The sequence below is a fragment of the Molossus molossus genome, unplaced genomic scaffold, assembly GCF_014108415.1.
Source record: "Molossus molossus isolate mMolMol1 unplaced genomic scaffold, mMolMol1.p scaffold_m16_p_8, whole genome shotgun sequence".
Classification (NCBI taxonomy): domain Eukaryota; kingdom Metazoa; phylum Chordata; class Mammalia; order Chiroptera; family Molossidae; genus Molossus; species Molossus molossus.
The window spans coordinates 23,225,407-23,239,663 of record NW_023425402.1 but is presented as its reverse complement, the minus strand read 5'-3'; the positions used below and the strand labels follow the sequence as shown (position 1 = coordinate 23,239,663).

General features: G+C 42.6%; 1 protein-coding gene across 1 annotated transcript; it reads left to right on the top strand.

The window, feature by feature from the left end:
- The first annotated feature begins 3,168 nt into the window (after positions 1-3,168).
- On the top strand, positions 3,169-13,074 carry LOC118621227 (glutathione S-transferase A1-like). Its single transcript, XM_036248575.1, is given in 7 exon segments — positions 3,169-3,255; positions 5,291-5,342; positions 6,178-6,310; positions 9,153-9,294; positions 11,935-11,954; positions 11,956-12,064; positions 12,952-13,074. Coding segments are annotated over 7 exon segments (666 nt in total).
- The last annotated feature ends 1,183 nt before the right edge of the window (positions 13,075-14,257 follow it).

The following is a 14,257-nucleotide window of genomic DNA, read 5'->3' as shown; positions in this document are numbered from 1 at the left end:
TTGAATTTCAAGCAAGCAACCTATAGAACAATGAACTGTACTCAATATACTGTGTACTACAACAACTTCTTTGGAAGTTCACTACTTTAGTGGGGGACATGGAAACTCATCTCTGAAGGCTGTGAAAATTCAGTAATATGGAATAATAGGAAGAAATTACTCTGAACATCAGGAGAACTAGGATCTAATTCAGACTTTATCACTAACCAGCTAGCTGGCACATTCACCCTCTCTTTGGTGTGTAGCATATTCATTATACTCTTGGAGGACTATCCAACTTTTCAGATACCTTCTAGCTCTATAACTTGGGAAGTATTGAGGAGAGAGCTACATATTCAATGGAGCATAGAATTAGTTTTTAGAAGGCACATGAAGTCACCCAGTAGGGTGCAACCTAATGAGAGTCAGTAGTGCCCTGGAAGGATTGCCAATATAAAAAGAATAAAACAGAGTTCTTACACAGGAAAACCTTAGAATTTCAGTTGTCTACAAGCCTGTTTTTCTAACTAGCCTTAATCCTTTAAGGGGACAGAATCAATCAGATTTGTATCTTATTCCTGACCAGCCATTATTGCTTGTGGAAGTTTGAATGAAACTTCCTCCAAAGAGGAAATACATTACATGTCACCCAGAAACAGAGTTCTAAGAAGAAAATAATAAATAAATAAATGTCATCTGGAACATTTAAACTCTTTTTGTAACCAAATCCAGGTTTGGCTAAACTAGTGAGACAGGTGCTGGTGAAAACAGAAAGGGATTTATCCTAGTGCCAGCATCTTGAGAGGATATGGTGACTTTTCCCAGTCCTCAAAAACACATCTTAAGATCTCAAGTGGATTAGGGGAAGGGGAATGCAAAATGCTGCTTCTCCTGAGAAGGGGGAGCAGGGGAAACAGAGGGGGCTTCCTCCCCTCCTTTTGGCGCTAGACCTGGTCAAGCAGGAATTTGTAGATGTACTGCAGACACCTGTGGATTTTCATGGCTGGCACTAAGCAGTCCTTCTTTAAGCTGTAAAAATGGCTAGATAGGGAATGAAAACACAGGGCTTAATTTACATTAAGAAAACAGAGGGTTGGCTGCAGCCTTGAGAAAAGGCAGAATATGCAGCCTTTGCTTAATTAAACTGTTAATTTGTGGTTACATTTTGAGGAATAAAAATTTAAGTTTTACGTACCTTTAAAATATAATTATTGCATGAAGACAAATCTATTTTTTGCTAAAAAATTCAACAACTACAAAATCTTGCAAAAATGCTTAAGAATATTTTCTGACCAGACGTCTAGTGACTAAAAATGGGATGAAAATTGCCTCTTCCTAAACCTAGGCAGTTGGATCCTTGGTTTTTAGTGACTCCTGTGCCTTTTTACCCATATCACTGATAAAACCTACCCCAAACCCTGACTTAACTTGCTCAGTCATTGTGTTAGGAGCTCTCTTTGGCTCCTCCCATTTATGTGTTTCTGTCCCAACTTGGTATAGAACAGTGGTTCTCAGCCAGAGGTAAATTGACTCTGATTTTATTTTGGGTTGTCATTGGGGCGGGGTGGGGAGGGCTATGCTACTGGCATCTTGTATGTAGAGGCCAGGGTTACTGCTTAAGTAAATATCCTCCAATGCACAGACCTGCACCCCACAAAAAAGAATTATCCAGCCCCAAATGTCAGTGATACAGAGAAATCTTAGAATAGAGCAACAGCTGTCAGACTTCTTTGGCTGATCCCAGACAAATGTCTTTTTCCCATTTTACAAAAACCAGACCACACAGTCACATATGCAAACTTATGCACAACATAAATGTAACTAAAATTAAAATTTAATAAAAAAAATACTTAGACTTACTATATATGATACACTGATATTTGCTATTATTTTGCAAATGAAAAATGTTAGTCAAAACCCACTGGGCTGATTTCACAGTAGTACACTGAGCGCACAATCCATAGTTCACAAAACACTGGTATAGAGAAGCTACAAGAGTTTGGTATCCAATAAAAGTGTCTTTTTTAAAGTATCTTCAGCCCTGGCTCAGTTGGGTGTTGTTCCATGCACCAAAAGTTTGCTGGCTGGATTCCTGGTCAGAACATAGGTCAGGGTTACAGGCTCGATCCCCTTAGGAGGCACTGATCCCCAATCAGTGTTCTGCTTTCATATAGATGTTTCTCTTTCTCTCTCCCTTCCTCTTTCTCTAAAAATAAATGAAATAAATAAAATGTGTTCAAAGGACAGGCTTACCACTTATTTTAGGCTAGCTGTTTAACCTTTGTAGCCACCAGAACCCCAAAGGCTGCATTTCAACTTAAAATAATAACAAGATCTATCTCAAATAATTTTTACAAAGATGGAATGAGGATAAAAATGAAAAACAAATATCCATTATATGGTAGACACTAAACATGTTAATTCCTTTCCATATACTATAAAGGTAATGCACGAACATCCTTTTTCTAAATGGAAAATAAAATTCATCCAGCAGTGGAATAATATAGAATTCTAATAGAAAAGAGGAATGAGCATCCTCTTGTGTGGAGAGAATTTAGAAGGTTTTGGTGACCGTCAGGTCAGGACTAAGCCCAAGTTCATGCTTTTGAACAAGAGCAGCATTGACAGCCCGAGAGTGGAGGAGTGGCTCTGCTCCCTGTTCCTCCTCCCTGTCATCAAGTCCACTGGTTTCAAAGCCACTCACAGGCTCAGTGGTTGAGCATGGACCCATGCACCAAGAGGTTGCTGGTTCGATTCCCGATCAGGGCACATGTCCGGGTTGTGGGCCTGGGGATAGTGCAGGAGATGGCCCATTGATGTTCTCTCTCATTCATGTTTCTATCTCTCTCTCCTTCTCCCTTCCTCTCTCTCTGAAAATCAATAAAAGGAAAGAAAAAACAAAGCCACTCACAGATGTGTGGGATCCAGGCTGCTCTGTTTATATCCTCAGAGTGAGGACAATGGCAACCTGAGATTTACTTGGTGCAATTTTACGCGGATGGCCACTGTTGGGTGAGAATATGAACCAAAGAAGACCTTCATAAGACTCCACCAACCCCACCATAAAGAAGGCAGATACTTCACCCTTCTGCTCAAATGTACATCATAAAATACAGTTTGCTTCTGTGGTTTCAGTCATTCATTTACTCATTCATTCACTCATGTTTAGAGAACCCAGGAGAATGTGTCATGGTGGTGAAGCCTAGGCTTCACTACTTCAATGGACGAGGTCGAATGGAGTCCATCCGGTGGCTCCTGGCTGCAGCTGGAGTTGAGGTCAGTTCTGAGTTCTGTCATCTTAAGTTGGATCTAAAATTGACTGTATCAAAGTACGTCCTCACATCAGCTAGGAGACTTCCACACTAGATGACCTGTGTATGGTTTTACCTTAAGTAAAAATATTATGCATATTAGGAAAGAATGAGACTATTTGACCAATACAAATTTTAAAAATGCTGCCCATGTAAGAGTACAAAAAATTAGGAGAAATTAAAATATATATATATAGAATCACTTTAGAGAGAGAGGAAGGGAGAGTGAGATAGAAATGTGAGAGAGAAGCATCAATTGGCTGTCTCCTGAATGCCCCTTACTGGGGATTGAGGCTAAAACCTGGGCCTGTGCCCTGACAAGGAATCAAATCCAGGACCTCGCAGTCCATGGGATTATGCTCAATCCATTGAGCCACACTGGCCAGGCAAAAAATTTTTTCAGAAAACAAAAGAAACAGCCACTAATCAGAATTCATGCACCTTATTTTAATTTGGATTTCAATAAATAGTAAAATATTTATGATACTTACACAACAATTAGAAACCTGATCATTGATTGAATATTAAAAATCATTAATTTTTCAATTGTGATTTTAGGTGTGGTATTGTGATTATTTTTTAAATAGTTGTTATGTTTTAGAAGTATAAATTGAAGCAGTTAAGTGTGAAATTATACTTTACATAAAATTTGTTTCAAATTTTCACAAGCTAGGGAGAGTGGGTGGATACGTAGATGGCACAAGATTGGCTTGTGTGGTTAATTATTGAAGCTGGGTGACGGATAAAAAGAGAATCTTTGTACTTTTATTTTTGTACATGTTAAAAATTTCCATAATAAAAGGATAAAAATATATTAGAATATAATGTAATTAAAATTAAGATATAACCACAAATGCAAAGAGGAGCAGATTGTAACAAACTGCATGTTAACACACCCACTCAACAATGCATTTGCTGAGCACCTTTAAGCACTCGGCTCTGTGCTAGGTCCTGGGGATGCATGGATGAACAACCCAGACAGGGTCTCTGCCCTCCAGAAGCTTACATCCCAGTGAGGATGCAGACAAGTAAATAGATGATTAAAAGGTGGGATGGGAGCATTTAGAAGGACACTCCAATATTTACAGTGTCGAAATGCCAGATTCCCCATGGAATATGGGTTGGTTCCTGAGGGACTCGAACTCTGCCCTGTAGAGATGTCAATGAGAAAAGCACATCTCTCTCAGTCCAGATCAGAGTGACTCAGCAACTCTGAGAGCTTTCAGGAGAGGGAGTGAGTCATGGGTGAGCTCAGGAGATTTTGCCCCACAGGTGAGAGCAGTAAAGGAGGGTTTCAGGTAAAGGGGGCATCATGAGACAGCAGCTTCCAATGAGCTCCATCTCCATTAGCTTCACAAGCAACATTATACCCCCATCCTACCTTGGATACCCTCCCTTGATGAACTAGGAGCTTTAGAAATTGCTGCACACATAACTCACTATCAATATGGGCTGCCCCACAATAGACTGTTCCACTGAGCAAGCTAGAAACTGAAAATTTCAAACTTTTTTATCATAAAGTACCCCTTTTAAACTATAAAATAAAATGGAGTGATAGAATTGGCAACAGAGGCCCCTGGAGACAGCATTTTACATGGTCACTGGTCCATGCATACCGCATGCCAGGGGACACACAATGTCAAGTGGAGAGAAAGGCTTTCCTAAGGCATTAAAAACCCATAACTAGAAGAACTTCCCAGTCCCTTCCCTCCCATAGCACTACCCTCCCCAATGCTGACCTCATCACTGACAGAAAAATAAGCAGGTGGACGTGAACGGAACCCAGATGTGAGCAGTTACAGGATATAAGCCATGCTCTGTTCCTGATGGCTCTAATCTGAATTTCTGAGTCACATGATCACACTGCTCTGTGTACCCCGCCAAACTCAAAAATCTTACTTCCTCCATATTATGAACTGGACAGAGGTCATTCAAGGTGAAAAGTTCTATAATGCTATGGAATGAATCACCAGAACTACTTTTCAGTTTCTGCTTTCCAGTTTGAAGAGAAATTTTTGGAAACTCTGGAAGACTATGAAAAGTTAAGAAATGGTAAGATTAAATATCTAAGTTCCTTTGATGAGGGTATCTATTTAGAAAGTCAATAGCAAGGTATGAACACCAGGCAATGCCTATGTGTGTTGGTGGGAGCTGGGGGTGGGGGCAGGTGGGGAGGAAGAAAAGTGGTCCAGGTGTAAGGGGTGGGCTCCTTGAGCAGGTCTTATCACTCACTCAGGGCTTGAAAGGACTTGAACCATCTGAGTATTTGCTAAAGAACCATCCCCTGTGCCTGAAATGTCCCCTCTTTGCTTCTCCGGCCTCTGTGCACTGTGAGTGCGCTGTATCCGCTCAGGACCCACAGAGCCTGCCCATCCCCAGACACTCCAACACACGCAGCAGGTGCCAAGAGTGGACATGGGCCCAGCAGTGGCTTTGAATGATCTCTTATGATTTGTTGTAAGGTAATACCTAACAATATTGCAGATGCTGAAATACAGGGAAAGAGACCCTTACATAAAATCTCTCTCAAAACCTACCTTAAATACCATGAATACCACAAGTTACTGTGGGAGCCTCACATTTGAAATGCCCTCTGACTGGCAGCCTGTTGCTGCCTCTCCCCAACTTCTTCCTAAAATATCCATGAGACAAATCAACACAAAATTACAAGGGTCCTACCATGTATCTAATGGAAGATTTAAAGATAAATAAAATAAGTTAAAAAATAAAAGGCAGATTGATAAGAAAAAGGAGGACTATGAAGAACTAAAAACAAAATGCCATTTTGTTAAGTGTTACTCGGTAATTTCAACAGACATGTTTGCATTCTAAAAGACTGTGATCCATTAGACGTTTCACTCTACTTTTTCATTTCTTCTCTCAAAAGATGGGTATCTGATGTTCCAGCAAGTGCCAATGGTTGAAATTGACAGGATGAAGCTGGCACAGAGCAGAGCCATTCTCAACTACATCGCTGCCAAATACAACCTGTATGGGAAAGACATAAAGGAGAGAGCCCTGTAGGTATTTTTTCTGTTTCTATCAACAATTACTAGGGACCATTTAGATCCTTCTTTGAATGAGCAGGATTGTGTCGGGGGATCCTGACCAATAGCAGCATGGGCCTTGGAGGTAGAGGCTGAGGTCCAGTCCAGCAGAGAGCGTGAGGATGAGCGGTTCCACTTGAAGTGGAATCTAGCAAGTGGGATTATAGAAGATTCAGTGATGGGTGTAGTACAGGGGGTGACAGGTTTCCAAAGACTAATGGACTATGAAGCCAGGAGAATGGTGGAATCATGACTCCAGGTGCTCAGGCCTTTCAAGAAAAGGCCAAGGAAGGAAAGGATCCAGAGAACTAATTTTCAAGTTCAGAAATTATAAGAATAATTACCAAGAGCCTAACTTACCAGCCAACTGCATGGACTGGCCCCTTGACAAGGGTTTGCAGAGGCTGGTTCTCAAGAAGCTTGTTACCTTGAACATTTTTATATAGTACTGGAGCAGCCTGATTTATTCAATACAACCACACCTGGGGGATGGCATAGAGGGTCTCCTTTTTTTTTGGTAATAGGACCACACGATTAAAACTAAAATCTTTTAAGGAACTGTTGGCAGTTACTCAAGAAGTTAAACACAGTGTTACCATATGTCAGCATCTCCACTTCTAGGTATGTACTCAAGAGAATAAAAAATACATCCACACTAAAACTTGTGCTGTTGCTTCCCAAAACTCCTCTGGAGCCCTTGGGTGAAATCTGAAACTGGCCCCATATATGGAGGGCAAGGAGAGGCTGAGGAAAAAGGCAGAACAGTTCATATTGGTAGGTGGCAGGTTTAATAAACATGGGAATATTCATGAGGCTTGTCTTGGGACACCACAAGTAGTTTTCTGAATCCACCTTCCAGAATCTTAAAAGTTTATATAGAGTCCTTAATTGGGTCACATCCCCAGTCCAGATGGTCTTATCACCCTTTCTTATCTCAAGGCTGTGTCCTTGGACAGCTTCTAGCAGAGGGGAAGGATTGGGGAGCCTCCAATTACCCGGGTCCCTTTCATGGGTCAAATGACATTCATATCTTCTTGACGATCTTCCCTGACAGGCACACGATGTGCAGAGCAGCATTGCTCATAACATTCAAAAAGTGGAAACAACAACAATGTCCATCAGCTGGTGAATGGATGAACAAAGGGTGGTGTATTTACACATTGGAATATAATTTAGCCATAGAGAGAAATAAAACCCTGATGCATATGACAACATGAGTGAACTTTGAAAATATTATAAAAAATGAAAGAAACTACACTCAAAGGACCATATATAGATAGATTCCATTTGTATGTAATGTCCAGAAATTCAAATCCATATAAACAGAAAAGAGTTGTGTGATCACCTTGGAGTTTAGGGGCCATGGGGAATGACAGCCAAGGATACGGAATTTCTTTGGGGTGTGATAGAAAGTGTTCTGGAATTTGAGCCTGTGATGGTGATTTCAGAATGTACTAAAAACTACTGCACAGTACATTTTAAAAGGTGATAATCATGGTATGTAAATACAGTATTTCAATAAAGCTGGTATATTTATAAGTATTGTAGAAAACCCAGCTTAGAACTGAAGAGAAAAGGTCCCTTATAATAGGCAGTGGTTGAAACTATATAAAGAATTGCACCGCCCTGGCCAGTTTGGCTCAGTGATTAGAGTGTCCACCTGAGGTCCAGAGAGATCCGGGTTCAGTTCCCGCTAGGGGCACATACCTCAGTTGCAGTTTGTCCCTGGCCCTGGTTGGGTCGTGCGGGTGGCAGCCACTTGATGCGTCCCTTTCATATAGACATTTCTCTCTCTCTCTCTCTCTCTCTCTCTCTCTCTCTCTCTCTCTCTCCTCTCTTCCTCTCTCTCTCCCACTCTATCTGAATAAAAAAATAAAAAAATGTCCTTGGGTGAAGATAAAGAAAAAAAATAAAAAAGAATCGCACCAATTCAGGGGATATTTTAGCTGGCGTCTTGAGCAGTGTAAACATGGCCAAAGTTTAGAAACAGTATGTGGAGAGGGTTGTGGAACTGTGATCTATGGGAAATAATGGGAAGAACTGCTAATATCGGGAATATAAATGGGCCTGGGTGGTGTAAGGATGACAGAGGGAGAGGGACATGACTGTGGTGGCTGTGCCAGGACTCTCTGGAATTATTCAGGAGGCAGGTCTTCAGCTTCTGGATCACACTGAGTCTGGTCCCAGAGCCAACACGGCAGAGATGGCAAACCCTAGGCAGAGTCTCAGTGGGTACTTGCAGTGATTCCACCAATTTCTCTCTGCCTGTGACTCTGGACCCCTCACTGATGTTCTCTGTCCCTGTATTTTGTCATGTGTTTAATGAAAATTTTAGGTGTATATACCCACTTTGTTATAAAATGTTAAAATTAAGTGAAAATCATAGATGAATGACCAGCATATAAAAATGCACTTAATGGCCGTGGCTGGTTTTGCTCAGTGGTTAGTGTGTAGGCCTGAGGACCAAAAGGTGGTGGTTTTGATTTCCAGTTGAGGGTGCGTACCTGGGTTCCAGGTTTTATCCCTGGCCCTGGTTGGGATTGGATGTGACAAGAGGGCCAGGGAGGGGGCAAATCAATGTGTCTCTCTCACATTGATGTTTCTCTCTCTCTCCCTCCTTCCTTTCCACTCTATCTAAAAGTCAATACAAAAATATCCTCTGGTGAGGATCAACAAACACAAAAACAAAAATGTGCCCAGTGGTGGTAAAGTGCTTTGCCCCTCCTGATTCCCCATTCTCTTACATTTTTAAACTATAACATGTAAAGCAGGTGACATTTGACAATTGGGTCATTTTTTTCTTTCTTTCTTTCAGGATTGATATCTATTCCAAAGGTATGGCAGATTTGAATGAAATGATTATGCTTTATCTACCATGTCCACCTGATAAAAATGTTGCCAAGCTGACCCAGATAAAAGAGAAAACAACAAATTATTACTTCATTGCCTTTGAAAAAGTAAGAGGGCTGTTCAGTGTTGGGCACTAAGATTAGAGGACAAAGAAACTTGTGCCTAGGCAGTCCTGGGGCATTGACCTTCACTTCCAGTGAGCCCTCCTGAATGCTAACATAGCAGCCTGTCCCTCTGTGCATGTTATAGAAATCAGCTGTGCAGAGGATACGCACCTGTTATACCCAAGTTATAATCTTTCAGCAAAATTTCAGTTACTGCTACCCAATTTAGAATAATGCATTTGATGGCATTTCATGGTCATATTTGGAACATGGGCTGTGGAAGGCTCTGGGATCCACAGTTGGGATTGGAGTAGATCCTGCAGAACAGCATGTAGGGACTTTTCATCCAAGAGGATCACAATGAAAGCAATTCATTAGAAAATAATTGAGCAGCATGCATAGGGAGACACGAGACCCACTGCCCAACAGGAGAATATGGTAGCGTTTCTGGGATGGATGAGATGTATCTAAGCAGAGATGGGGCCAAGGATGGAGAAGAAGAGACAGGTGAAAAGATGTTAAGGGACAAGATAATTTACAAGTTTTGTGGATGTGGCTCCCAGACTTTTGAGGATAGTCATGCAAAACTAAGAAAATAAAGGTCTATCATTATACATAATTCATATCCTACTTAATGCATCTCTTTGAATGTAAAAGGAGAGTATTTCAAGATAAAAACATCCTTAAATCATGCTCAATAAAAGTCACGAACAACAACAACAAAAAGATTGTAAGGGATACGGAAGGCTTATATAGAAATAAAAAGATTAATACTGATGCACTAATTATTATAAAGCAGTAAATCATTCATTCACACAGCAAATGTTAATTCATTGGTTGTGTGTGAGGTTCAATTCAAAGAGCAAAGAATTTGATATCAATCAGAAAATATACTCTCCTGGCCCTTTTGGTGCTAAGAGTGTAGGCACATTTCTCATGATGAAACCCTAAACAGACATTATAATTTAGGAACATCTATACTTTGAAAATAAAGAGCCCCCCTGATAACACGAATGTAAAATGCATATTACAATACAGCATTTGATGTTTTGTTGCAGTCATTTAATTATTTATCCATTCTTCTATATGTATATATAGTCTAAAATGGTATTTGCCAAAGTGTTATCTTTAGTTGGTGATACCAAGTGTGTATTTTTCTCTATGATCTCCATATTGTTGCAATAATTTTAATAAGTGTCACATAGTTCTCCAATATTTAATCATGAAAAACTCAAACACAGAAAAGTGGAAAGAAATGTACAATAAATTCATATATACTGACCACCTAGATTCAAAAATGAACATCTTATAATTATGTTAGCTTAACCATAAATCTCCCCATGCCTCTCTCCTCTGCTCAAACACATTATTTTTTGATGCATTTAAAAGTATGTTACAGACAAGCGCAGTCACCCCAGGCAGTTCAGCATGCGACTTATAACGTATTCCTCCAATGCTAATGACGGATACGAGTGGGTTAGGAATCAGAGACGATGAAAGGGAGATGGTGAGTTCAAGTTGATCCGGGAGGATTTATTTCAGGTCCCAGACAGGTAGACCAGGCAATGAGGAGAGCAGACAAAAGGAGAAATATAGACTCTGAAACAGTCCTCTCAGGATCAAGGAAGGCTGTCACGAAGATGAGTACCCGAGGGAGAGGGAGAAAGAACGGCGTGGAGAGCTGTCCTGAGTGTTGTAACCCAGGAGATCGACCACACTCAGACTCAATTTTTCAGTTTTTGGGGATGTTTTAGTACCAGCGCAGGGACTGCAGCCAACCTACACAGAGGAGAACTGCAGCCCCGAGCTCAGGGGGAGGGTTGCTTATATAGGGCAGGGGTCATTCAAGAGTTTAGCAGAGAAAGCAAGCTGCGTGTACAGAAGCGGAGGCAGTTAGCGATAGCAGGAGGGAACGAAGGTGGGAGGGAGCTGAGGCGAAAGGGAACTGGGTAAACTGGGTCAGCATACATCTGTCCTGCTATTCATTCCATTATCCAAGTTTTAAAAACTAACAAATTCGAGACGGATATCAGCGGTCAGTCAGGTGCAATACACACATGTTGAACAGTTACAGTTTTATGGGGTAAAGGGAGCTTCAGTTTCTCCCTATCAGTTTCTTTACAGAGCATGCAGACACTCTGGCCTTGGGGCCATTTCTGTCCTCCCTTTTCCTGAAGGATGTTGCTTTTCACATTCCCAGTGAAGGTCAAACTCTGGTTAATTTTTATGGGACTAAAGCCGTCTATAACATTCCCCATTGTTCATCTTGCTGTCTCTGAGGTTGTTAATTAGGGCAGCTCAAAGACAAGTTGGATTCTAAGGACAGTGAGCTACAACATGAGCTCAGGGCGGCTGAGGCTTCGCGGCGGGCACGGGCCAGCGGACGGTGCACACAGGGAGCCCCAGTGATATGGGAACAGAAAAAAGACGTGGTAGCCTGGACTCCATCTGCGAAGTGAGGAACCAGCAGCAGACACCCGCTTCTCTCTCTCCCTGAATCGGGGCGTGAAGATGGTCTGAATCTTCACACCTGCGCAGTGAGGCAGCAGAGGCGGGAAGTCGGGCTGGAGAGACCTGGGCAGGAGCAGGGGGACCCAGCCTGACTGTGCCTGTGTTCATAATCTGACCCCTCCAATTCAACAGGTGTTGAGGAGCCATGGACAAGTACCTGGTTGGCAACAAGCTGAGCAGGGCTGACATCCACATGATTGACCTTATGTACCATGTTGAAGAGACTGACCCTAGCCTTCTGGCCAACTTCCCTCTGCTGAAGGTGACGTCTCTCACAGTCCTTGGGAGGGAAGGCCCCATCTCCCATCTGGAATCTAATATCAGGGTTCGTGAACTGGTGATGTTAGGATCCCATCATGGTTTGGGCCTCGCTGCCCCCAGGTCTTTAAAATTAGCTCGTAAGCTCTGGTCTAAGAGGGGAAAAGAATCTTGTTTGGTCAAGACATTGGAGGCGGATGCTATCTCAAGGAGAATAGTTTGTCTTTCCCAGTGCAAAGGACCCAGGACTCAGCATCTCTGTCCTTGCATCCCTGTCCCCACAGTTTCTGTCCTCATGTTGTCTGGGATTCCCTTTCTTCCCGGTGTGTCCTTGTCTATGCTACCTGAGTCTATGTAAGCAGGTCTCTTTCCCCTGATTTTCTTCCCTCAGCACCTGCCCCTTCTCCCAGATGTTGTGTTTCTCTCCCTACAGCCCTTCTCTCTTTCTGTCTTTCTCTCTCAGAGGGCAACTTGGTTTTGACTGTGCTCATGGTTTGCCGTCTATATTTCCTATCTTCAGTTCCAGCCCAGTTTTCCCACATCTTCATTTTTCCCATTTGGAGCCTTTGCCTGTGCCGTTCTGACAGAGGCATAGGCCTCCTTGTCTGCACAAGAGGGAGGAAGCTGCAGAACTTCCATGTAGCAAAGAAGACAGGGAAGAGTGTGAGCTGAATCAAGTCATCACCTGGTCTCTGGGGAAAGTGCTATTGAGCTGTGTTTTCTTCCCCTGATCTTCCCCTCTCGCTGGTGTCTGTTTCCCAGCCTCCTACTGGTGCTGATGGAGGGGACTCCGCTGGTTCTGGCCTAGGAGGGTCTCAGATCCCCTGGCCTGTGCTAATGATGGGGTGGGTGCTCTGTCTCCGCTCTGAGGCTGTGCTCTCTGCATTGCAGGCCCTGAGGACCAGAATCAGCAACCTCCCGACTGTGAAGAAGTTTCTGCAGCCCGGCAGTCAGAGGAAGCCTCCTGCAGATGCGAAAAAGTTAGAAGAAGCCAGGAAGATTTTCAAGGTTTAAATAAAGCAGGCGCGAACGCCCAGCACACGCAGGATCCATCTTCTGAAATGTTCCAACAGTGCGGTGCTCTACCTAGATGTAGGTCCTGGCTGTTGTGAGGATAATAGGCTTTCCTCCAGTAATTCAATAATAGGCTGCTATGAGCAGATTTAGTTACAGTTTATTCTCGTTCATTAAGATCCAATAGGAACTCAGATTTTTAGTCTTCTATCATGTCTCTTTTGCAATTCAAAGTTAAATAAAAAAAGGAAAATATAGAAATTTGTATCTGACATTCCCACGTTTTCACAGGAAAATAGCTATCGTTCTATGTAATGGCATAATGAGATTTCCTTTTCTTTAGGAGCTATTTTTTTCCTGATAATTAAAAAGGTTTTCTTGTTATGCATTTTGCTCTTGTGCAATACACCAGCTGCATGACTCCCGAGGACTCTTTAGTGTTCTAGGAGGTGGGGAAATAATGAGCAGGAAAACAAACCCTGGCTCTGCTCTCTAGTGACTCGGCCGTCTCTCACAGTTCATGACTACCTGGCACATCATTGCTCTGCTGCCTCATGATCCGTGGGGCCTCTGGCAGAACTTTCTCTCAGTTCAGTCAATGTCTCTGAGACCTGGACTTCCAAGATACAGGTTACATGTATAAATTATGTGTAAATGAAGGTACATAAAATCATTTTTGTCTGGCCTGTTACTGGGCCAGAGTGGTTAGATTAGGAGTGATTTCTAGCTTTAGCCACACTCGGGGCTAATAATGAATGAATACCCTCCCAGAAAACCTGGGCTTTGGCATATTGAGTTCTTCTCCTCGAGAGCGAGCTTCCCCAAAGTTGGGGGAGGAAGCTGACAGACACACAGGGCTCCCTGGCTGCAGCTTCACTTCCATTTAGTCTGCTGTCTACTTGCAACCACAATGCTTTCCCTAAAATGCACATTTGAATGTCTCCACCTTCTTTAAGTCCTTCAGTGACTCCCCTGCCTGTGGGGATGCCACTTCAACCCTCCTTCCCACCTGGCAATGCTTAAGGCTTCTCAGAGAGAGCCGGGCTCTTCTCCGTGCCCCTCACAGGGCCTTCTCAACCCCTAAGCAAGCTGAATGCCACTGTGCCTCCTCCACTCTCCTGCGAGGTCCTGGTGTGTGGGCAGGCCTGGCTGCTTCCCCATGGCTCCATCACAAATGGTAATA